The sequence below is a fragment of the Petromyzon marinus genome, chromosome 17, assembly GCF_048934315.1.
Source record: "Petromyzon marinus isolate PM22_M1 ecotype Great Lakes invasive population chromosome 17, UKy_Petmar_22M1.pri1.0, whole genome shotgun sequence".
NCBI classification, from domain to species: Eukaryota; Metazoa; Chordata; class Hyperoartia; order Petromyzontiformes; family Petromyzontidae; genus Petromyzon; species Petromyzon marinus.
This window is the reverse complement of record NC_133683.1, coordinates 22,530,166-22,555,541: the sequence shown is the minus strand read 5'-3', so window position 1 is coordinate 22,555,541 and position 25,376 is coordinate 22,530,166. Positions and strand designations below refer to the sequence as shown.

At 43.5% G+C, this 25,376-nt stretch overlaps 1 protein-coding gene across 1 annotated transcript; it reads right to left on the bottom strand.

Annotated features, from left to right (window-relative positions):
• Positions 1–6,191: 6,191 nt before the first annotated feature.
• On the bottom strand, positions 6,192–24,243 carry LOC116943148 (cdc42 effector protein 3-like). Its single transcript, XM_032955730.2, has 4 exons — positions 23,999–24,243; positions 16,058–16,284; positions 14,153–14,413; positions 6,192–11,449 (listed from the first exon to the last, which is right to left on the bottom strand). The coding sequence occupies exons 1-4, from the start codon at positions 24,171–24,173 to the stop codon at positions 10,862–10,864; spliced, it is 1,251 nt and encodes a 416-aa protein (XP_032811621.2). The 5' UTR covers positions 24,174–24,243; the 3' UTR covers positions 6,192–10,861.
• Between the last annotated feature and the right edge of the window lie 1,133 nt (positions 24,244–25,376).

The window sequence follows — 25,376 nt, the reverse complement described above, 5'->3', positions numbered from 1 at the left end:
TAAACTAGCATTGTTAATAGGAAAGTCTTTCATCATCATCACGAGCCGTGGTCAATCCGCTACTGGATGAGGTGTTCCCAAGCTGTCGTTATTCCCCATACGGTCCGTCTCACTTCTGCACATGAACTTATGTAATTGCTCTTCTGGCTGTCATACTGTCACGAGTCTCGCCCCTGAGCCATCACTCTTACTCGTGATGATTTAGTCCGGCCCAAGCCCACTTCCTCTTCTTACAGTCAATAACTTCTGATTTGTGTTTGTTTGCTGATCCATGTGTTCCTCTTCCAAGTCTCTTGGTGTAAATCCAAGCATGCATCTCTCCATTCTTATTTTCATATGTTTTGTCCATTTTATTTTGGCATTGTCCATGTTTCTGATCCATACATCACAACTGGCAATATGCACTGATTTAATACACAAATCCTCTTCAAGCGTAACGATATGCTGCTATTCATTACAAAACTCAAGTTTTCCATAAGTACACCATCATTACGCTCTTGTCCAGCTTGTTATTTAATTAATTTCAGTAAATATGCAGTTAAGTATTTTATATTGACGCTATTATAATTAAATGTTTTGGTAATAAGATTATATTCAATTAAAGCGTGTGATTAAATACGTTTATATCCAAGAAAATTGTTATAATATATGTACGAACATTTTCAACACATTTGTTCACCAGCCAACATACTGCAATTCGGTGTGGCTAAAGGGGTAGCAATATTTGGGCATGGCACCACGATACAATGCCTACTTACATCACGTAATAAATATCAATAAACACCTATAATGCATATTCTTGGTTCTTTCGGTAAAGTTATGTAGAAGGGAAACAATACAAATAAAATAATTTTATTGTCTTTTATATTTTTTTATTATTTTATTGTTTCCCTTCTATGTGACTTTACCGAAAGAACCAAGAATATGAATCCCTGCAGTCACGAAAGCTTTAAATCAAAACGTATAATGCAGTTCGTTGAAGATTCAAAGTACGACATTACTGTACAGGGGATTAAAATATTGTACATGTATAAAGACGACTTAAATGCACTTGTCTTGAGATGGTTTCTTTATTAAGGAGCCACGTGCTCATACTCGAACAGACGCAGACCCCACTACAACAGCCCTGAGTCTCTCGCACATCTTCCTCATATACGGTCCGAGGCCTCGCCCCCATTCCCGAACCTTCTCGCTGGTTCTAGGCCGCTCGCTCGACCAGCAGACTCTGCAGTCCTCTTCCGTCACCTGGCCACGCTCCTATTCTCGATCATTCCCGAAGCCACCAGTCCATTCCAACTGAAAGCTGACTCCAATGTCATTTCATCCCGTGGCCACTAGTCCACTCACACCCTAGATTGACTCGACTGTCATTACACGTTAATATGTACAAGCCCATTTGAAAATCCACTGCCAGATGAGGAGCTCCTTGTTGCCGTGCAGGCTTGAGGGGTGAGGGTTATTTGATCAGTTTGGTGAAGGAGGGAGTACCACTCAACAACAATGGATTTAGTTTCCCACAATGCCAACTGCACCTGTTTTGGGTGCATGGCCATCACCCATCCAAACACTATTCAGGCCCAATTCTGGAATGGGGTGCAATCCAAGTGATCTGGTCATAGCATTAAAATATTATTACAGACAAAAATATGCCAGTCTGGTTGAAAGTTGTATCTCTATTTTAATTTAGATTGCATAGTAATTAATTTCAAATGTCACCTGGATTAATTATTTGTATTAATATTGAATTGCCAACATTTTTAACTTTATATATATAAAAAAAACATTGTTCAATGTACGTACTGTGTTACAAATATCTCGCAATGCTAAATAGCAAACCTACAAATTCGTAAATGAAAAGTAAGCATGCCATGCTAATTACATGCTGCATGTTTAAGTTAAAACAACAATAAACGTGAATCCCATCTGATTATTATCCTGAGCCAACTTTGCATCATTCTTCATTTTGGTTTTCAATCACTTCCTGTAATTCACTTCTATTGGTTGTTTACGATTGCCAAAACAAAAGTCAATACAAAATTCTTCTACAACAAGTTTGCTTCAACAATTGAAGACCGTTGGAAAAGCACACATAACTGGAACCCACATCAGAGTACGCATACGTAAGGCAATTATTGAAGGTGGTCTGGGATCAAAGTGGTGAAATAGAGAGATGAGTGACAGCAGGTTGGCATGTCTTTAAAACACCAAACTTGAATATGACAAATACCATACAAAGGTGCATACAAAATGTAACAAAAGCTGAAAAATGTGCAAAAGAGCACGGAGAGTTGTGTTCTGGATTACAATGAAAGGCAGAAAGAGGAACATATGGATGAGATATCAAATAAAAGTGAGAGACATGGGCAGGGCTCATTACTAGAAGGTATTATTGCCAATGGTCGAGACTGATGTAGTGCCAACCAAAGGAGGAAAATGCCAAGAGTCCAACCTACACGGAGATAGAGCGATGAAATAAGTTTCTTTATGCAAGAGCAAGATGTATTGTTGAATCACAAGACAATGAGGGTTGGCCATGGCTTTGGTAGACCTTCAATCAACAGTGGATAGACCATAGCCGACGATGATTGGCAATACTAACAGAGTAAACAAAGGGGAACATAGTATGGGGGAACTCATAGTTCAACTATTTAAGACCAAAATAACTTTTTTTTGGTGAACACTAAGAAGTATAAGCGAACATGAATCACTTTGGGAGAGCAAAGGTCTAGTTTCATGTCAGGACAGGTTTATTTTAGTCAGGATTAATGTCTGCTTCTATAAGGGTCAGAGGCAGACTTTACCAAAGGAAGTAGAACAGATTTAGCTTCTGGCTTTAGATTATGGTCAAACGTAAATAATGCGTAAAATATCATATCAAGTCCAGAATAAATCGTGGCAGGAAACCCTTAATTGTAGATGTAATCATCAGGAAGAGGAGGTTGCGATGGGTGTGGCACATGTGTCGGATGGAGGCAGTGATGTAGCATGGTTAGAATGGGCCCTGATGCAAAGAGTGAAATGGGGCCCCAAGTTACACCCCCCCCCCCCCCCTCTTTGTAGCCTGGCCCAGTGTATGTGTATCACTTGTATAGCACGAGATGGAGGAGAGCAGAGTTACTAAGACAGACATTGAGGTGGCACCCAGAGGTCAGGAACCAAGCTGAATCGAGATGGTGGATAACATTCATTTCCTTATAACTGTTTTTTGTGTTTAGTTTGTTATCCTTCCCCCGCATCTTAGCACGGGTGGCTACGTACGGTGTGAAGTTCAACATACATGCATATGTCAACTGTGCAACAGCTGTAGAATATAGCAGAAGAATGTGAGTGATGGTTCGAGTGGCACTTGAGTGCACAGGTGGTGCAACTGCACCGGGGAACCCTGCACCGCAGGGGCGCAGGTTTCGGCTTACGAAGAGGGAAGACATTGGACGGAGGTATGGGGCCAGCTATTCCTTGCACCAGGGCCCGTGCCAATCGCGGTCCGTGCCACGAAGATTGCAAGCTGCGATGGCATGAAATATGTCATAAAAGCATTGACCATGTTGATATCATCAAATTGTACAAATTGTTTTTTGTGATATTGCACTGGCAGTGGTATACAAGCACAAATATTTAAAACAAAATCAGCACATTTGCCAATAACGCTTCCTTAAAACGGAAAATATTATAGTAGATGACATGTCAGGGAATTACTCTTATTCATACTAGGGAGATAAAGCAGAGCCCTTGCCAAACATCACATGCTATATACGTGTGTTGTCCTCTTCAACTTGCAAACGGGTCTTTCTCTATTCTTCCTGAGGTGTTGCCTTTGAAAAGAGTGGGATGGGGGCATAGAGAGGCGTCGCTGTTCTTCTTGTGAATCCCGTCAACAAGTCTAAAGTTTATTCCTGGTCACATGAGCATTGAGGTTTTGTACATCATCTGTTTACAACCCTGAGTCAGTGGTAGAAGTTCAACTTCCCTATAGCGGGGCTAGTCTATCCATAGGGGAAACCACTGTTGACTTGCCAACAACGTGGTACTAATTTTATCGACCCAGTAGGAATGATGGGCGCAGTTAACCTCCAACCACGATTTAAACTCACAACCTTCTCATTTTGAGCCACTCACTCTCCCGCCGAGCCACCAAGTCCTCATAAAATCACCACTGCAGCTGACGTCTGAAGGTCCATTCCAGGTTTATAAATCAGCCAGTAATCTGACTGGCAAGCAATGTCAGGAACGTAAGCTCGTTAGAGCGGGACTTAGTTAATTTTGCCTTTGGCTCCAGAGGAGGCCTCAAATCAGGGTTAACCGAGTCGGCCTGGACACTTTAGACAGTCCTGTCCCTGCGAACACGTCGCGAGATTGCAATTGATGTTCAACAGTGGGCTCGTGAACGGGATGGTGAAGTAATTTCTGAAGGGGAACCCGTGAAAAATAGAACGGCATTTGTGGCACGGTCATTGCATGCAATTAAACAATGCATGCCACTTTAATTGAAGAGCTGCCAGTGTTTAAGGAAGCAGGTTTATTTGGCAATCGGTCCTCTGTGCACCTTCGCTTCGGGCCGGGAAAGGGCAGGAAGGATTTAGCTGTAATTCTTCTCTTTCATTTGTCGCATTGAGACTGGGACGCACTCATTCCTACAACCAACACAGCCCACGTGAGCGGTATCTCACAAGCTGTAACTCACCACACAACCTCCACATGCCTCGCTTCATGATAGTGAGTTTCATTTGCTGGAGTAGATGCGCTGCTGTGGTGTAATGGTTAGCACACTGGACTTGCGATGCAGAGGTCCTCAATTCTATCTCCTGGCACGACAGGCAGTTGAAACAATGGTGCAGGTTTCTTAAATGCCCCAACCGAATGGGTACACCACGTTTAGTCGATCCGTAGGCTGCATGTGGTGGAGTAAAGTGTGGGTACTTCCAGTGTGGTGGGGTACGCAAAAACACCCTCTAGAGGGGCTTTCTCGAGTTCCCGCTAGCAGAGGCCCTTCTGCAACCAGTAGCATGCGCTGGTTATTTATAGGGCTGCGCACGAACTTAGACGTGAAGCGATGCCACGTAGGAGTGATTGAACCGCATACTTAATAGCAATCTGCTTGAAGAATAGTGCAACAAGTTAAACTGGCGACACAACTCAGTGGCATGGTGTGTTTTAAATGGGCCTTGGTGCAAGGATTGAAATGAGACTCCATGATCCAATTTCCTCCTTCATAACCTGGCGCCTGGGCCCCCTCCCCTGGCCCATGGGGCCCCAGCGCAATTGCACCGCCTGCACACTCGACAGTCACGCCACTGACAGGACTCTCCGTCTTTCCTTTCTGTCATGGTGCCTGCTGCTCCGTCTAATGACCGGTGCTCGTCTCCACTAATGAACGCCAAGATTATCATTCCTGTGGGCGCGTCAATGAGCATGTCACAGCAGACGTTGAGTCGAATGGTGCAAGCATATCCGAATGTTCCTACGGCATCCCATTACATGGTGTGAAAGAGTGCGCGATTGTGCTCCTACCACAGGGAAATTAACCGGCCACCTGACTGCAAGTTGCATGTTCTGTACTCTTTGGTTCTATTCGGTAAAGTCACGTAAAAAAACAACAAAAAAAAACAAAAATTCACGACGTTTCGGCCACAACACAAGTGGCCTTCATCAGGTGAAGAGACCAGACTGTCTAGAGGACAGCACTCCAGCACTGTCCTCTAGACAGTCTGGTCCCTTCACCTGATGAAGGCCACTTGTGTTGTGGCCGAAACGTCGTGAATTTTTTTTGTTGTTGTTTTTTTTACGTGACTTTACCGAATAGAACCAAAGATTATGGATCCTTGCAGTCACGGAAGCTTTAAATCTAGAATTGCATGTTCTGCCATATAACCAACTTCATCCCCCACCACTGTAAGCTTTATCCCAACACATCTTCACTCATCATTATTTCATTAACAGTCGTTTGTACACGTGCAACAGGTTTGTCAACCCACTGCTTGATGAGGGCCTACCGATGCTGCGCAGGCTGTGGGTTTTTTGACCAAAGATAACCACGCTGGTCAGTGCTGGCTGGCGAAGGTCACGAGAGTATGCGGGTTGGCAAACATTGTTGGACTTGGCTACACTGCCATCTCTTGCTCACAATGCCTACTACATCTGTATTTCTGTGCCCGGTGAACGCCCATATAAGCACGATCCAGGCTCAAACCTGCTTAGCTTCCAAGGTTTAATAGAATCAAGACACATCCCAGGTGATAATCTTGCCTATGTACACAGATATTGAATGTATACAGCAGTTTTAGAAACCTTGGGGAGGGTTGCCACCCTAGCCTGGTTTTCCCAGGATTGTCCTCTTTTTGTGGTCGCTCTCCTGGGAAATCTGTAAGTGGTCCTAGGGCATGACAAGTGCCATTTTTGTCATCTGCATAACAATACCCCACTCAAGATAATAGATTAGCTTGAAAGTTCTACACTCTTCACTCAGGTATTCTCAGATATTCTTCTTCCCATGATATGCCCTAGTTGTTTTTGGTACCGCATAGGTGGCAACCCTCCCGTGCTGGCAATTGACAGTAGGAAGTATTGGATGATGGTTTAATGCTTCTGTGAACACAAAAAGTCAGTCGCACGCTATGCATTAGTCACAGCAAATGTAATTCAAAGTGGATAGGTTCTGTACAGTGAAAAGCAAAGAGCAGTGGCATTGACGACACAGTCATTACAAAAGCATTCGCCGCACATTGCCAATTATGTATGTCATAAAATTATTTACCACAAGATAATGCCACATAAATCCAGCATTCTGTATATGTACAGAATATTAAAATATATTTACCCTTTCGACTATATACATTACACTACACACAAATATAGTACGTTGAGACAAGCACGCGCAAACTACATATTTGATTAAATGTTTAAAATAAATGTGTACAGTACTGTATTACCCAATACATCAATACTAATATAACATTATACTTTTTTTCCTTGATAAGGGTCCAGAAAATGTATTTAAATGACCACCAAAGTGTTTTTTTATGTACTAACTTAAAATTATTTCCTTTTTGTCATGATATAATTAACTTATTGTATACGTCTATAATTATTTAATCATTTGGGGCGATGAGACCGGTGTGTGCAGGAGTGAGGTGGATTGTGGCATTGCAGGGGGATGGTGACAGCATTGAGGAGTCCTTCATCCACTAGTGGATAGACCATGGCTTGTGATAATGATGATTGAAAACTCTCAACAATGTAAGTTCACAGCAATTAATTAAACTGCAAGTGTAAAATGACACAATATTTACATTGCAAATCACCATTTGTCGTAGGCTATCGTGTTTAGCTGATAAATATACAGTGAGGGAAAAAAGTATTTGATCCCCTGCTGATTTTGTACGTTTGCCCACTGACAAAGAAATGATCAGTCTATAATTTTAATGGTAGGTTTATTTGAACAGTGAGAGACAGAATAACAACAAAATCCAGAAAAACGCATGTCAAAATTTTTATAAATTGATTTGCATTTTAATGAGGGAAATAAGTATTTGACCCCTCTGCAAAACATGACTTAGTACTTGGTGGCAAAACCCTTGTTGGCAATCACAGAGGTCAGACGTTTCTTGTAGTTGGCCACCAGGTTTGCACACATCTCAGGAGGGATTTGTCCCACTCCTCTTTGCAGATCTTCTCCAAGTCATTAAGGTTTCGAGGCTGACGTTTGGCAACGCGAACCTTCAGCTCCCTCCACAGATTTTCTATGGGATTAAGGTCTGGAGACTGGCTAGGCCACTCCAGGACCTTAATGTGCTTCTTCGTGAGCCACTCCTTTGTTGCCTTGGCCGTGTGTTTTGGGTCATTGTCATGCTGGAATACCCATCCACGACCCATTTTCAACGCCCTGGCTGAGGTAAGGAGGTTCTCACCCAAGATTTGACGGTACATGGCCTCGTCCATCGTCCCTTTGATGCGGTGAAGTTGTCCTGTCCCCTTAGCAGAAAAACACCCCCAAAGCATGTTTCCACCTCCATGTTTGACGGTGGGGATGGTGTTCTTGGGGTCATAGGCAGCATTCCTCCTCCTCCAAACACGGCGAGTTGAGTTGATGCCAAAGAGCTCCATTTTGGTCTCATCTGACCACAACACTTTCACCCAGTTGTCCTCTGAATCATTCAAATGTTCATTGGCAAACTTCAGACGGGCATGTATATGTGCTTTCTTGAGCAGGGGGACCTTGCGGGCGCTGCAGGATTTCAGTCCTTCACGGCGTAGTGTGTTACCAATTGTTTTCTTGGTGACTATGGTCCCAGCTGCCTTGAGATCATTGACAAGATCCTCCCGTGTAGTTCTGGGCTTATTCCTCACCGTTCTCATGATCATTGCAACTCCACGAGGTGAGATCTTGCATGGAGCCCCAGGCCGAGGGAGATTGACAGTTCTTTTGTCTTCTTTGGTTCTTTCGGTAAAGTCACGTAGAATGAGAATAAAATAATAAAATACAATTTGACAATAAAATTCTCACGACGTTTCTTACATTTGCGAATAATCGCACCAACTGTTGTCACCTTCCACCAAGCTGATTGGCAATGGTCTTGTGGCCCATTCCAGCCTTGTGTAGGTCTACAATCTTGTCCCTGACATCCTTGGAGAGCTCTTTGGTCTTGGCCATGGTGGAGAGTTTGGAATCTGATTGATTGCTTCTGTGGACAGGTGTCTTTTATACAGGTAACAAGCTGAGATTCGGAGTACTCCCTTTAAGAGTGTACTCCTAATCTCAGCTCGTTACCTGTATAAAAGACACCTGGGAGCCAGAAATCTCTGATTGAGAGGGGGTCAAATACTTATTTCCGTCATTAAAATGCAAATTAAATGATAACATTTTTGGCATGTGTTTTTCTGGATTTTGTTGTTGTTATTCTGTCTCTCACTGTTCAAATAAACCTACCATTAAAATTATAGACTGATCATTTCTTTGTCAGTGGGCAAACGTACAAAATCAGCAGGGGATAAAATTCTTTTTTCCCTCACTCTAGGAGACGAGCTTGCGACAATGTGCATTGTTATATCGCAGCACCATGCGAGATGGTGATGGCTTGGATGGGGAGGCCTTCATCCAGCAGTAGATTGATCTTGACTGATGATCATCAGAATTTTATCACTCCTGTACACTTACCCAACTGTTCTTATAAAGTTATGAGGCAAGCAGCGATTCTCGAAGATGACACAAACTCCCGCTGGAGTAACTACAAGATTCTGTTTTGAAGGGTCATCTTCTACTCAGAAATGTAGAAAACAATCATATTATAGAATTTGGAGGACAGTACTGAAGGGTTTTGAAAAATAAAGAATGCATACTTTTTTTTCTTTCCAGCTCTAAAAGTCCCATCTTTCACATGTACACAAACATTTTTTGAAATACAAATGTATTAAAAAGAAAACCCAAAACTAACCACTTCAAATTGTTCTGAGAAAATGTGCTAAATACTCGACATAAAGCTTTCGTAACTGCAGGAATTCATATTCTGTGGGTCCTTCGGTAAAGTCATGTAGAAAATGAACCTATCTACGTGACTTTACCGAAAGACCCAAAGAATATGTGCTAAATACGCTGTTCACTTCTTAACTATGTATTTCATGTACACTTTTTAGTACTTATCGGCCAAAACACCTATGATCTGCCTTCATTGGCAGCAACACGGAGGGGGCCTATAGCCACCCCCACCCCACTTGACAGACATGGGGAGCGAATAGGAAACTTTACTCTCTCCCCTCAAAATAGCTGTGCTATATATTATAATTAAGATTAATTACGTTAACAAAAACAGCATCGCTCAGTGCTGATACGTACACTGGAGCCAAGGGGGAGATACAAACAACAAAGTGAATCTGAGGCAGGGATTCAAACAGCGGTTTCATGCCACATCCCCTTAGTTACAGCTCCTCCATGCAGTAGATGCCGATTTAATCATCCATAACATCTGTAGCCTTGCCTCATCCCTGTTCCCACATTTCCTCCACGTATTGCCACTTGTAAAATGATGGCAATCCGCCCGTGCCTGCCCTTCTAGTTGCAACCCAGCCGAGTTTAAAAGTGCTCTTTGTATTGTGCCGTTTTACAGTGTCTGCACCACGGAGTGTTGGGTGCACTCTGTGCGCCACTTCTGGAACGCACTTGGCATCGTGCGCCCATGCCTTCGTGCACTCACAGTGCTCCACAGAGGACACAATGAATCTGAGAACATAAATAGAAGTGGGGGTCACCAGATGCACCCTACAAAAGCCGATATTACGCCGCATTCTCAGGAGTAACCGGTGGTTTCGGGAAGGTAATAACAGCCTAAAGTAACATGTGTCATGCATTTTTTAGGCCTGTTCCCCTTACCCCCCATTACCGCACAAAGGGACATCTAATTTTAAGAACATCCATCCTTCTACTTTTGTTAATTAAGTTTCAAAATATATTATAAAAACAGCATGACAATCGTGACTCCACTAAAGTTGTAAACAGCCACCGAGAAGCTAAAGCTTTATTGTGTTTCCATATATTTTTGCCCCATGCAGTTTATAATTTAGGTAGGCAATATATATTTAGGTTTATTAAAGTCACTTTGTTATTTGTGGAATATATATTTAAAACAACAGTTGCTGCTTGAATGTTTTGTAAGTGTACAAAAGGCAAGCTTGGAACCTCCAGGCAAAAGTTATAACAAACAAAATAGTTTGATAAGGGGCATTTGAGGAGTGCTCGATTAATGTTTTTGTGTCCGAAAGCTTCAGAATGTACCATACAATCATAAAGTCATGGCAGTACTGTACTGCTAAAACTAATACAGTACTTGACCCTCTCAAAATGAATGACACACTTCGACCGAACCAGCTTTTCTCACATGATGTAAGTTTTGGGCCTTTGCCGGTTAAAGCTGGCATCTTCATTTTTGTCCTCCATGACACTAAGGATGTCTTCCAGCATGGATGGTCCAAGGTCAAGCTGCAGCGAAATCAGGGAACCCGACCTTGGCTTGGTCACCTCTTGGCCGTCTCTGTGATTGGTCGACGAAATGGCGAGAGGGTGCACATTGCCCTTACGTCCTTCCGAAGCACGCGGGGAAATCTGCTGCCGATCCATCCGCGGTGCCGCCTCTGCGTTTCGGTGAGCTTCCCATGGAAACCCTAGCCCATTTGTGAGTCCTCCATTGGCGACATGCCCATACCCACTGCTCCGCAATGCTACATTCTTCTCAGGCAACTCACTTTCCACGTCCGAGTCTTGGGATTCGGAAAGTCGCTCGGTGCCCACATTGTGGCCGTTGCTAACGCTGGTGCCATGAGATACCTGGCGTGAGGAATTCATTGTTCCGTTCGTGGGCAAGGAATCCAGATCTTGTGATGTTGCGTGGTAGACTGACTCACAGCCAATGGAAGCACTTCCATCTTCTTTGTCCTCTGTGTTTCTGTTGGACTTGACATCATCCTGAGAAAAACATGGAGCAATGTTTAGGTCACTGACAATAACACTTTTCACTTCCCATACAGTGGACTGTTATCGATACCCTGTGTTAAATTGTTGAGGACAGACATTCCACTGATTATCTTGGATTTGTCTGTTAGAATCAATGCAACTTAATTCTTTATGATGAAGACAGAATATAAAAATCAGTGCAGGAGTTAATATATGCCCTGTACAGTTTACATCATCAAATAAGTGAACCATGATTATTGGAATGAAATGTGTATAATTATTTGTTCAATGTTAAAGCAAACACAACATATCTAAATCATAGAACGATGTCTGCAATTAATAAAAAAATAACCATATACCTTTCTTTTGTGTAGCATTTGTTATAGGTATGATGCGAAAAAAGTTCAATATACACATACAAGACAGCATCATATACCGATAGCTTTCCAATCTCACAAATGTATTGTATTCGTGTATTATTACACTGAACTACATTATATAAGGCTTAAAACAATGAAGCAAATGTATGCCAGTCACAATAAACAATCAGTATTTTCTTAAGTCATGATATTAATTATTGCAATCAGTAAAACATACAGTATCGGTAAGCAAGAATAGCTCCGGAACATCTAAGGCACGACTGCCAATGGCTAAAACAATACAAAAACATTCTAACGATTGTTGTAAGAGTTAGTCCCAAATAAAATAAATCACGCCATTGACGTCACTGCCTGAAGAGGTCATTTCCAATTGCGTGCAGAGGTGGGCAGGGCAGAGAGGGGAAAGAGCGCACATGGGAAGCAGTGCCTCCACCCCACCCCCCGAGGCTCTGCCACAGACCTTTCTCAAAGTCATTTGTTATGTTTCAGCCCGAGGGAGTTGCTAACATAATCCTGATATAGTTACGTGTGTACATAGCGTGGGGAGTGGTGGCGCAGTGGTTAGCACGCCACGCTACGAACACGGCCAACACCGGTGACGATTATCTGAATGGGTCTCGGGCCTCTCTTAGGTCGACTCAGCCTCAAATGAGTACCTGGTGCGGTGTGTGAACTTCGCCATTCAGGAGACAAAGGTGACTGAGCGAAGTGCTGGTCATGGGCTCCTCCCCACCCCTTCACCGACCAGCACTGACCACCAGTGTGGTGAAGTATAGCCAAACAACCCCAACGATTGGCATGGCATGCAGAGGCTTTCATGCAGCGTTAAATTGAGAAAGGTCTCTGTCGATCAATATTTTAATTATTTTAGACATCAAGAATGTTTTAATCAGGGCCGTTGGTCTAAATATTATCCACGAAATACATATAGATACTGTACATGTTCATAATCTTGTATATATCATTATGATGATTTCTAAATATTCAATCTGTTACTGCAAATTGCGGTGAGGAGTTTTTGACTTCTATATTTTTCCCGTGAAAAAATATTTAATTGTACTGTCATCCTGGTCATGATTGAGGAACTTCATCAATCTATGTAACCTCATGCTGTATTGCGGAATTGTTGTTACATCACTGCCAAAGCAAACATGGGTCTGCCCTCATCTGTTTATAGCCCTGAGCCAGTCAGTGGTGGAAATTCCATATTGCTATGTCAGGAATATAATGGTATTCTTAGGACAACCAACGTCGAATTCACAAAAAGTGGTACTCAATGTATTGAACAGGAAGGGTTGAATGATGAACTCCGTTGACCCCAGATCAGAATTTTAAGCAGTGGCAATTTCTATTGGAGAGGGGGGGGGGGACTGGAAATTCACTTTCTCCCAACTAATAAATAAGTCTCCCCCACCCCCATTCAGAAGCTGCTTCTTTGGTAGCTTGGAAGGCACTCAAGTTCAAGGTAAAGAAATCAGGATACCACCAAACCTCCCTTCTGCCCGATTCTGTTGCAGGGAACACGAGACCTCCCAGGTGTGCTCTTAGGAAGTGCTCTGTCACGTGTGGAGTTTTTACATTGACCATGTGGATATGGGCTCCTCTGTGACCATCCCCATCCTCAATTTTAGGTGACGCTCCTCCTTCCCCTCCCCCTCGGTCCCCTCTGTTTACTGTGTCCAAGAATCACTACTGTACTCGAGTAATAAATAAATCTGAATGTTTGTTTTTCCATTGTTGAGATCAAAATGAAATATTGCCGAGATAGGCTTTCCGTGAGTTATGGAAATTGCCACAGATAAGTTTATGTATTTAAGGAAGCCAAACCCTACCTAACAACGTTGTGAGGAATCAATGTAAAATTAAATTTTGATTTAAAGCTTTCGTGACTGCAGTGATTCATATTCTTGGTTCTTTCGGTAAAGTCACGTTGAAGGGAAACAATAAAATAATAAAATATATATAAAATGCTCACGTCGTGAGAATTGTATTGTTTTATATATATTTTATTATTTTATTGTTTCCCTTCAACGTGACTTTACCGAAAGAACCAAGAATATAATGTAAAATTAGTTGTATGAAATAATGTACCTTACATGTAAAATCATCTTACTACTTGAAACTTTTCAATGAGCTCGATTGAGACCGATTTTATTTCTGTTTAACGTCACTAAAAAATAGGCACTTGAGGACTCATTGTGACGTCATGACATGCACGGCTGATGTCACCGTGACATCATCAGATCCATAACACATGCGCTTTTCACAGTAGAAGACATTTTTGACCTGTGTAGCAGAAAAGTGGTGACGTTGGCAAGCCCGTCGCGTAGCTCACCTCGTCGGCAGCCTGGTCCAGGTAAAGCCGGGGAGGCTTGGGTGGTGCCAGCATCAGCGCTACTTTGGAGCCCACGCTCACAGATCCGCTGTGCTCCTCGTGCTCTCGCGGCAAGGCCTGAGGCTCGATCAAGGCTGGCAGCGACACTGCGGTCTTGAGCATGGGCTGATCAGCCGACAGGTCTGCTTCTCGTCCATCCATGTAGCCTTCGCTCGCAGTTGATAAACGCCCTCGAAAATCTGGCACCAAGTCAAATCGGCCCTGCACGCCCAGACATTAGTGGCATTAATGCAGGGTGCCGGTTGCTTGTTTTCATCCTATATCTAACAAAGCACTGGGTAATTTGGTTTCCTTCCACATGAAAGACACTTATTAATAATGAATTGGACAAACGTCCCCGATGCCAGATCCTCCTGATGGCTCTGAGACACAGTGACGCTTTCCTGTTTGAACAAAGTCCATCACCGTTGTTGCTAAACATGCCACCAACAATATGATTCAGTGGCGCCGTAGTCAAAGCGAGTGGCTCGCAATTCAGAAAGTTAAAAGTTAAATTCTAGTTAGGGGTTAAGTTCAATTTTCGTTAGGCTTCAAATCAGGTCTTTATCCCTTTAGGTCAATGAAATGAGTAGCACTTTTTGGGAAGTCACCAGTGGTTGCTTGCCTTCCCTGCTCCCACCCACTGTTCCCCACCATATGAATAGCAAACTTTCACCAGTAGTGGCTCAGGGCTGTAAATAAGACATGAGCACCATAAAACCACTTTCACTATTACAAAACCAATTTCTGAATGACAGTTTTTTTTTCACTGAGATGTGATTTTATTGTAAGTAGCCAGATAGTTCAGGGGTCAGAGCAATGAGCTAGAACTGGTGAAATCCTGAATTCAGGTGGTCACCCATGATAAGATCTGACTCTCGATCAAGTGGGGCAAGTTGATTGCCTAAGTCCGGTCACCAACAACTGTACAACAAAGCTGAAGTATATTCAATTTAGCTCCGTACTTATTTTGGTGAAATTCTGGCTCTGAGAATTAGAAATATCAGTTTGACCATCATGCGACTGACACCTCTACTGTGTGGACCAGAGGCCAATTTATAGAATTATCAGAATATTTATTTATTCTGGAGAAATCCAATGAGCTATGAAGCTCTTTGTCACAGATGTCCAGCAGGGGCAGGTCAGAATGTGACAGCAAGAAAGAATAAAAAACGATCGGAGTGTAAAATAAAGTTAAGGTAAGCACAAGTACAGCAGTTATTATATGATATCAGCTTCCACAGGCCATTCTCAACCTTGGGAGGCGGGTTGAATGGATTCTGCATTTCATGACATGATACTGATTGATAGGCAGGACTTAATTTGTCACTGAAAGCTTTCCGGGTCATTAGTATCGACAGACACGCGACGAGTATCCACAGCCATAGTTATAGGTATACTGGATGTGGTGTGCCAGGTCTGGAATATTTTCGGGGTCATTAACCGAACCAGACCTGGGTGGAATTAAACCCTAACGATGGTAAAATCGGGTTGAAGAAAAGACAAAAAAACTAAGTGATAAAATATAACTAAAACAAAAAAAAATTCCCCAGGTAAGGCCCATTGAGCTATATGGTTCTTTTTCAGAAGCGTCCAGCCACAAATGAAAGTTCAGCGACGTGGCTTATCATGTGGACATTTATAGCAGCCAAATATTCTAAACGCATGTTTCTAAATGTGGAGGAAAAAGCCGGAGGACCTGGATAAAAATCCACGCGACCACGGGGAGAGAGACAAGCAAACTACAAATATAGAGCAGGCATCAGGGTCGGGGTCGAACCCACGACCTCTGGCATACCAGGCGAGGTAGTTAACAATTCGCCACCGTGGCGCCCCCCAAAAAATATTAATAAAGTGTGCACATACCTGGAGGAAAGTGAGGTCTCCGAACATATCCGCCTTGCCGGCACGTCCGATGTGAGCCAGGTGTCGCAGCTCCCCCATGGGGGAGCTGATCATCTCCGGTGTGAGGATATCCCGGAGGTGAACCTTGCGGCCCCTTTTCGACAAGGGGGTCTTGAGATAGATGGGTTTGCCGACTGGCATGGCAGCTCCGCTCGCCACTTCACCAGGGGGGCAAGCACTGCTGCTGCCTGTCAAGAAATGTAAAATCAACAAGTCAAACATCCGTCAGTTTCCGCTCCTGCGTCAGTTTTCGCGGCTGTGCTTCATAGCTCTGGGATGCGTTGTTGGGTTGCACAGCGTCACAGCGTGTGTCGTTCAACACGGTGTCCAACGTTTCACACCACGCGCAAGGAGCTTCTTCACGAATTGAAGACACTCCTGGCTAGGTGATTCACCATGCAGACGCCGTATGTTTTTCTCCTCTCCTTCCTCACCCCCCATTATCATTTGCCCCAGTGTCTGACGACATCAATCCACTACTCCATTCTTCTTTTGTTAAAAACCAACTTGTCCACGACTTCTTGTCTGCCACTCATCCATAGTCCTCATCCAATCATCTTTATACTTTCAAAAGATCCCAGCTCTTCTTCTTCCATCCTTCCTTGAATTAAACATTTTATGTTTTCCCCGTGCATCAGGCAGTCTGCAAAAAATGTTTAGACATGCAAACTGTGCAATGTTTCCGACGAACGCTGTGTCCAACAGAAACATATTTTGTGCAATATGTTATTGTCTATGTTTACAACGACTCGAACAATTAAATCAATACATAAAGCACACCACGTTGGGAAAGGCGCGATTATCAACTGGAATGCGTAATCAAACAGGAACTCTCTGGAAGGTTTCCCCCATTGCTCTCGGCTGTGTATGTTGGGTTGTTACTGCCCGCCCTCGGTAAAAAACTGAATACACATCATATAGCCATACAGCACGGCCGCTAACAAAAACACAAAGCTGCAGTACTCTCAATTATTGGTGATGTAATTGCCAAAGCACACACTTAAAGTTGTCAAACAAGTATTTGGCTATTCCTGTCTGCTAATATTACTCACACACGTCGCAAAACTCAGTCGCACCCCACCCAATGGGCAATGTACTCTTAAATGTTAGACGTAACCTAAGAGACAGCGCACACGAAGGTTAACATGCAGACTTTCAGGGAAAAGTGGAATACACATTGCAACGTCTACACATTTCAAAGCCTATGAGATTGCTCAAGTGAGCATAGAGGTGGTGTCAATCTATTGTTTACAGTGCTGAGCCAGTCGTGGAAATCCCACATTCAAATGATGATGGGGGGGGTATCTATCACTAGGACAACCACTGTTTATTTCTCCGCAACGTGAAACTCGTTTAATCGAACCCAGAGAGGTGATGGACCAAGGCAATACCCAATGAGGATTTTAACTGCTCGCAACCTCCTGGCCAGATTGAAGGTTTATACTTCTGGTTGCCATAGCAGTCTTCATTAATAAATATAACGCATATCATAGTTCACATTTTGACCGTATAGCACACAAAAGCGTGGCTTGATATTATATGCGGGTATCCAATGGCGAAATTCCTGCGTGTATGCACACAACGCTGCTTTTTTTTGTAAAATGGATACTAAAATAATTAATATCGGAACATGCCAGGGGGTACGATAAGCTTGTGAAAGAACGCAACGTGTTTTCAGCCGCTTCCCGTCACAAAACACCAAAAACCAGCTCTTCCACTCGCAGGCAGCCTTTGTAATAAAGAACTGAGTGCGTGTGTGTGTGTCACAAATCTGTGCTGACGCCAGCCACGGATATATTTTTACGATGAACTTTTTCAACATTATCTTGTTTTGCAGTGACGAGGCAAGGAAAATTGTATTTGTGGGTGATAGAAAGATTAAAGTCACTACTCTGCATTCATATACAAGGCCTACACGAGCGAAGTCGTGTCTACGAGGTTCTGCAAAGTAGCCCTGCTGAAGCGGGGGTGTTCACCCTTTGTATTATTGTTTATTTTTCCCGCACCACGCACGTTGCTAAGCCAAATCCACTTCCCTTAGTCACGTCACTGTCCTAGTCATAAAAAAAAATCGCTGAATACATTTTTTCCAGATGTCCTTTGAGCATACACACGCATTTTTCAGATGGGAGTCCGTAGTTAGTTGTGTGATCAAATCTGAACCATCCCAATATTAAAATTTCAAACACCCGCTTAGCTCAAAATCTGACTCGAGTACTTCAAGTTAATTCAACAAATAAAAGCGCACGTCATGAAAAAATGTGCTTCAGTTGCTGTTCACAAACCAGACTTGCAATTCAGAGGTCGTGGGGGGTTCTGTCTACCAGCAGTTGAAAGAATAGTGCAGGTTTCTTAAATACACCAGCCCACCTCTATCCACCCAGCCGTATAAGGACACCACAGTTAGTCCACCAGCAAGGTCGTTTGTGGTGGGGTACTAGGCCAAAATGCACCTTAAAAGGGGCGCTTGAGAGCTCCGTCTAGTGGAGGCCCTGATACCAGCAGTGGTGTGAGAAATAAATTTCAGCCTGCCACAAACAATTTGTTTATACTTTTAAAGTCTTCTCAAAAATGCAAAACTGTGGCGGTGTCTTGTTGTAAAGAACAACGCCGAGACCTCCACGACACATGTGGAGTACAGGGGAAAGTGTCAGCAAAGTGGGACTCAATTAGGCAGGAAACATTGAGCATAAATTATTCAATGACTCACAACAAAATTAGCAAACCATGTTTGGCACAGATATGGTAGTTGTCTGTTTAAATCCATTTGTTACCATATATGGTAATACAATACATTGACCTTCATTCAGTGCCGGATTATCCTCGTAGCAAAAGTAGCTACACGTGTAGCTACGGGCCCCGCACTTTCAAGGGCCCGCGCTAAATGGTTTCAAGCTATCAATTCCGGTTCAGTGATTCTGCACTTGCTCTATTACTATAGTACTATACTGCCTTCAACTTTTATGAACGAATGGGTGTTTAATGTTAGCGATTTGTCGTATTATCTTGCTGTATAGCAAATGAAAAAATGCAATTACTTTACCGTGCAAGTTAAACATTTGTGTTTTAATATTTACATGTTTTTTTTTATTTAGGGCCCCTTTATAACATATGCCACAGGCCCCGCACTAGCTTAGTCCGGCACTGCCTTCATTCTGTAATTCCAATTTATGTTTTTAGTCTATCAGCCTATTGGCCTTCCAGAATTGTGATTACCAGCAGCATTTTTTAAACATGGAAACTCTGGACCGGCTTTGACCTTCTGAGTCTCATCATGAGAGTTATACTTAGACTCGCAAAACAAGCACTGCTGGTTTTACCCGACGTTATTGATAGGAATCTATTATCCAGGACACGCCACAGCAGCACATAATGAGTTTGGTAACATCAAGAGCAATACAAAATAATTTACAGTCCTTTGTCAATCCACTGCTGGATGAAGAGCTCTTAACAGTGTATTGGTAATGGGGTTTGTTGGCCCATACCTCACCATGCTGATCAGTGTCAGTTGGTGAAAGAGGCGGTTGACGGTTTGTTCAGATACCGCGCTTCGCTGTTGTTAGTTAGCCTTGGGTGGGAATCAAATTCAAGTTGCTGGGTTGATCGTGCGGTGGGATAACCAGCGATTAAATTGGGGGTGGGGGGGGGGGGGGAAATCCCAAGCGACGTATTTCCCACTTCATGGCACACATGAGGAACCAAAGGGGAACGTGGATTTTATTCGCATTGTCTCACCTAAATCATGATGCAGTTTTAAATGTCTGATTTAACCACTGGTGCGAATCTCAACACCACCGCTCCACCCCTGTAATGGGAATTCTCCAATACAATTCCAAATAAATGTCAAACGGTGTTTGCTTTTAGTGGTTAGAAAACAAAAAGACGTAAGTAACGCTGGGTGCTGTCCCCTTTTACGATTGTGCCTCTGCTTGCTTTTGGATAAAGCAAACAGGTGGGCTACGGAATTACGCTGTACATTGACATCATTTGCATTCAATGCCCAACTTCTGCCAACCAAAGCACCGGCAATCCAAAAGCGTGGAATTATTTTACAATGAGGCAGCTCGCAAACAATGGACGATGGGTTTCCCAGTGTCCCGCTGCTGCTGTTTGGAAAAGCCTCTTCCCTGTCCAAGCTGTTTCCTTTCATTTAGCTTTAAAAAAAAATTATGGTTCGGAACTTTATCTTTGTTGTAAATCAAAACCTACTATTGTTGTTCCATGGAGTTTGGTTCAACTGAGTTGAACATTTTCCAGCTCTGACGTAAACGTAGATATCCTTTTTCACGACTTAAATTATGTGTTCTAAATGTTATTAAATGTCTTTCCATATTACAATTCACAGTCATGTGTCTTACCCTTTAAACAGAACAGCTAAAATGCTTGGCTAAACAACATTTCAAATCATTCTGCAAGGCCCAAGAAAGCAATGCATATTTTTGCAAGGCCAGATTTGCCTTTCATGACTACATTTCTTAATTATTTCTTCTCATTTATAAAGTATAGGTGCTTTGTTATATAACATGGAAATCAGGCGTGCTGGCCAAAATAATGACAAGTATGCGTTCACATGGCCCTAAGGCTTATACATTTGAATTTGTTTTATATGTACTTATATTACTTAAGATTAACGTCAGTTTAATTCATTAAATAATTTTAACAAACTAAATTTAATTGGGAATACAGTGGAGACAAAAGGAGGTTAAATCGGCCTTTCAAATTTAACTCGTGTTATCTGCAACTTTAGAAGCAATTAATATGAAATACACATCAGTGTATATATACCTCACTAAAAATACTTTTAAGAGGGAGAAATTATATATAAAATATTTAATTTCAACGCCCCTATACATCTCACACCGATCTCAACACATTTATTAAATCTCTTAACACCCTCTCCTTTTGACGGTATGAAGCCATCACTTTTACAATATTCGATCACCTGGTGAGAAGTGGGTCAATGGAAAAGAGTGGAGTATCTATACATGGATTACTATGTATAGTTGAATCTCAGCTTGTGGTGGTTTGACTTTCTTTTTGCTGCATTGTATTATAGATTTCATATTAGTTTTGCTGTATGTATGTTGAACTTCTGCCGCACCGTACGTGGCCAACTTTGCTAATTGGAAGTGTTTAGGAAACCGATTGACTGTAAATATGTACGCAGTAAGATGAACATTAGGTTGCCTTGACCTTTTTCATGAGCAAACCCAATTCTTATTCCCTCTGTCTCTGAACAGCTCCTTTGTTGACATATTATTCGGCAGGGAAGGCCAAATAACATCTGTAAACGCAAGGGAATGAGTACAAGCCACCAAGATGAGATTATACAAACCCATAGCTTTTGCTGTGGGTTTGTAGTGGGCAAACATGGAGGTCTTGAGGCAAGCGCACCAGCACCGCCACCGATGGCGAGAATGACCCTGGGAATAGTATGGAAGGACAGGGTCACCAACAGAGAGGTCAGGAAAAAAACCGGATGATCAAAGGTGGAGGATATCAAACAGAAAGAGATGATAGAGACGATTAAATTGTCTGCATCGTATGGACGAGAACCGCATTGCAAGGCAAACCTTGAGCTGGGCAACAGTGAGACAGTGGACGGAGAAGAGGACATTTGAGAGACGCGGTCAACGGCGGGCGACCTGACGGTCATGGAAATATCACGGGATGCGGTGGCTGGCTGAAGACTTCCAAGTTGTGGCCAAGTTGTGTTTCCCAACGTGCCGCTCTTCGGTCAGGAACTAGGCATGTAACATTTCGCCCCCGCTCCCAATAAAATTGATTGATATAATTCAGGGTTGTTATTCGATCTATAAAATCAAACATCAATACTATTTTAACATTACCATGAGTACTCTTTGGTTCTTTCGGTAAAATCACGTAGGCAAAAAAATTAAATTAAAACAAAAAATAAAATATCACGACGTTTCGATCGCAACACAAGCGGTCGTCCTCAGGCGGAATGATAATCCAGCAGTGGAACTGCTGAACCAGCTGACTTTACCGAAAAAAACAAAGAGTGTGGATTCCTGCAGTCACGAAAGCTTCAAATCAAGATTACCATGATTGTAGCAGCACCCGGTTGGTTGCAATAGTGATATGAAACATTCTATACAACATACATGACTCGATAAATGTCATTTCTTATACCCACAAATCAATTTGTGATTGGCGAGCTTAAGAATCAAACATCAATCAATGAAAAAAACACATCGTTAGACCCCCCCCGCCCCCCCTTGTTTATTACAGGCACTTTGCCCCTTCAACCACGATTCTTTCTGTATGAGTTGATGCGTTTGCCGCCAGAACTTCCATCCGAGCAGTTTCGGTGTACTGTACTTCTTAAAAATGCATTTCTGGTAAAAAAAAAAGAAGTAAAAACCAACACCCAGCTTACGCCATCGCTGTAAACATATATATCCCGTGTAGTGAAATAAAAAATGATTTTAAAAAATAAGGGGCTGTAATAAATCATGCGCCTATGCAGGAGTGAGCACCCTCTGGAGGGAGCTCTCTAGAGAGTGTTCACGTCTATGCAGGAGTGAACACCCTCTGGAGGGAGCTCTCTAGAGAGTGTTCACGTCTATGCAGGAGTGAGCACCCTCTGGAGAGGCTCTCTAGAGGTGCCGCCTTTTGTGGAGACTCATCCACCAGCAGCAGTTGCACAGATTAAGAATGTGGAGGGCTGCGCTTTTATCTTTTACCCAGGGGTTCAACAAATACAATGCCCACGACAAATTAGATTAATTGTCGCGACCAAAGCTTGTGGTTTGATTCAATAATGTTCCTTTAAACGTTGTGGTGAATAGTAGCACCTCCAGTGGATGCTGCGGTGATGTGAACCCCATTACATAAAACTTATCGTTATTATAATCGGCCATTATCTATCCACTGCTAGATGAAGGCCTCCCCGAAGCCTCGCCATCCCGAACGGTCTTCAGAAGCAATAATCGACCTCGCTCTTGTGCAGAAGCTGATGTCGTTGCTTCATCTCCCTGGTGGACATCCACTCTTTGCGTGTTCGCGCCCTTGGCTGCTATTAATCTCGACCACCAGCCATCATCCCTTGTAGCAGCATGTTCTGCTCAATCCCACTTCCTGTACTTAGTCAATATGATGATGTAACTTGTATATTGTGCTCCTTTTGCCTCTCTCTGTAATTCTAAACAAGCGCCTCCCTACTTTGCAATGAAATTTTTGCACACGTTCAGCCTTTCCACAATTTTTTTTGGCAATGTCCATATATCGGTGATATAACACCGATGAAAACGTTATGGCACGTGGGTGAGCTTAGGTATTCGTACATCGTCGCTGATTTGATGCATCGTTCCATCCCCAAAGAAAGCCACTCCAGTGCGACTCTGTGTGCCGCACGCTCACCCACAGATATTATATTTAGCTTCCATGTAAGGAACATCGATAATCTACGACACATAAACCACATTGCTCGTATGCTCTTATGTGAACGGTACCGTAGTTGTAAATCAACTTGACAATTCTGCATTTACGGTTTACATTTAAATGTTTTTCCATTAGAAAATGTGTGTACATGTAATTACCTCGATATACTACGATAACATTATATTGAATTGACCCCGAACCGAGTATTATAAGGCCATGCCGCTGCAGTCTCATCAACACCGATGCGTTTTACACACCACGCAGATACGGAGCAACGAAACGATTAGAGAGACATTCATGTCGACTCAACTCTCCCAGGAACCAAATTAACAAGCGAATTCACATTCACACGAGACGGAAGATGTCACAGGCTTATTTCACAAGCGTAAAACCAATGTGTCTTGTCCTCCACCTCTGCCAGTAAAGTAATTTCCACCGCTGCTGCGCACGCAACATCAACATCACACAACATCATCACTCACACACGCGGCCGTTCACCTTCCAATCTGCGCGAGGTCCTCTCGAATTGTGCCGTCGCCTGGAGGCGAGGACGCGGGGCGCAATTCCCTGTGGCGAAGTCGCTCGCCGAGACGCAGGCAGCCGCACTCGCGAAGGAGGGGGGAACGAGTTGTGACTGGCGGTGAGGAGGGGCAGGGCATTTTTGCTCCTTCATCCTCCGACCGGGACACCACCCACCCCAAATTGCAGACGCACGCGGTTCACATGGCCCAGCCTCCCGACCAGCCACTCCCTCTCCCCCAACCACCAACACCACCCAGCCACCCCCAACACCACCCAGCCACCACCCAGCCACCCCCAACCACCAACACCACCCAGCCAACACCAACCCACCCAGCCACCCCCAACCGCCAACACCACCCAGCCACCCCCAACACCAACACCACCCAGCCACCCCCAACCACCAACACCACCCAGCCACCCCCAACACCAACACCACCCAGCCACACCCAACCACCAACACCACCCAGCCACCCCAAACACCAACACCACCCAACACCAACACCACCCAACACCAACACCACCCAGCCACCCAACCGAGGGGGAAGCAGAAGGGAGAGAGACGGCCAGCGAGGTGCCCACCGCCACCCACCACCTAAGCGTGCAACTTAAATCCGCGGGTTGGGAGCGGCGGCGGCTGTGAGGTCTAAATTATTGAGAGCCAGGCACGAGCGGGGTGGGATTTGTGTCTCTCTCTCGCTCTACGCCTTCTCCCGTGGGGAGGACAATGGGCCGCGTCACTGAGCCCGTTCGCAATGCCGACGTCTGAAACAAACAAACACGGGACGAGAGAGAGGATTGTTGGCAGCCAAGACTCAGGCAGCGATGTTGTTTCAAGCGCGTAATGGAACTGGCACTTCCAAGTTGAAAATGTTGAAAGAACAAAAAAGTGTACAATGAGCGCTACTCGAAACAGAATGGTCCAGATGTCTTGTGACCGCCAATTAATTTACCCCTAACATTTGTCTTTTCCCTTTGCATACTTATTTCCGTTTAAAATAAACCCTACTTTGAAATATGAAGCTTTAGAGGATTACATTGGCGGATCACAAGACATTTGGACCACCCTGTACAGTACAAATAACATTGCTGGAGCGAGCCACGATGTGGGTGAGTCATGCCCCACGATCATCGATGGCAGTAACTCTCTCTGCAAGGCTCTTCTGTTGAGAAATATTCACAATATTGACTTGCATTGACGTCCGGTGTATCACTTTGTACTGCGGTGGCTTCAACATTTCAAAGGAATGCTATGAACAGTTTTCACCTGATGCTTGCCCAGTTTTTTTTTCCCATCAACAAATATTTAGTAGGAAACGCAACAGTAAACAAGATATTTTTTTAGCAAATGGATATT

What these genes read in the sequence shown, in the direction of transcription:
- LOC116943148 (XM_032955730.2), bottom strand. Translation starts at nt 24,173, where the DNA reads ATGAAGGAGCAAAAATGCCCTGCCCCTCCTCACCGCCAGTCACAACTC. An exon ending in GACCTCGCGCAGATTGGAAG is followed by an intron (nt 16,285 to 23,998) that starts GTGAACGGCCGC and finishes ATTTCTTGACAG; the next exon opens with GCAGCAGCAGTGCTTGCCCC. An exon ending in GAGACCTCACTTTCCTCCAG is followed by an intron (nt 14,414 to 16,057) that starts GTATGTGCACAC and finishes CTGGGCGTGCAG; the next exon opens with GGCCGATTTGACTTGGTGCC.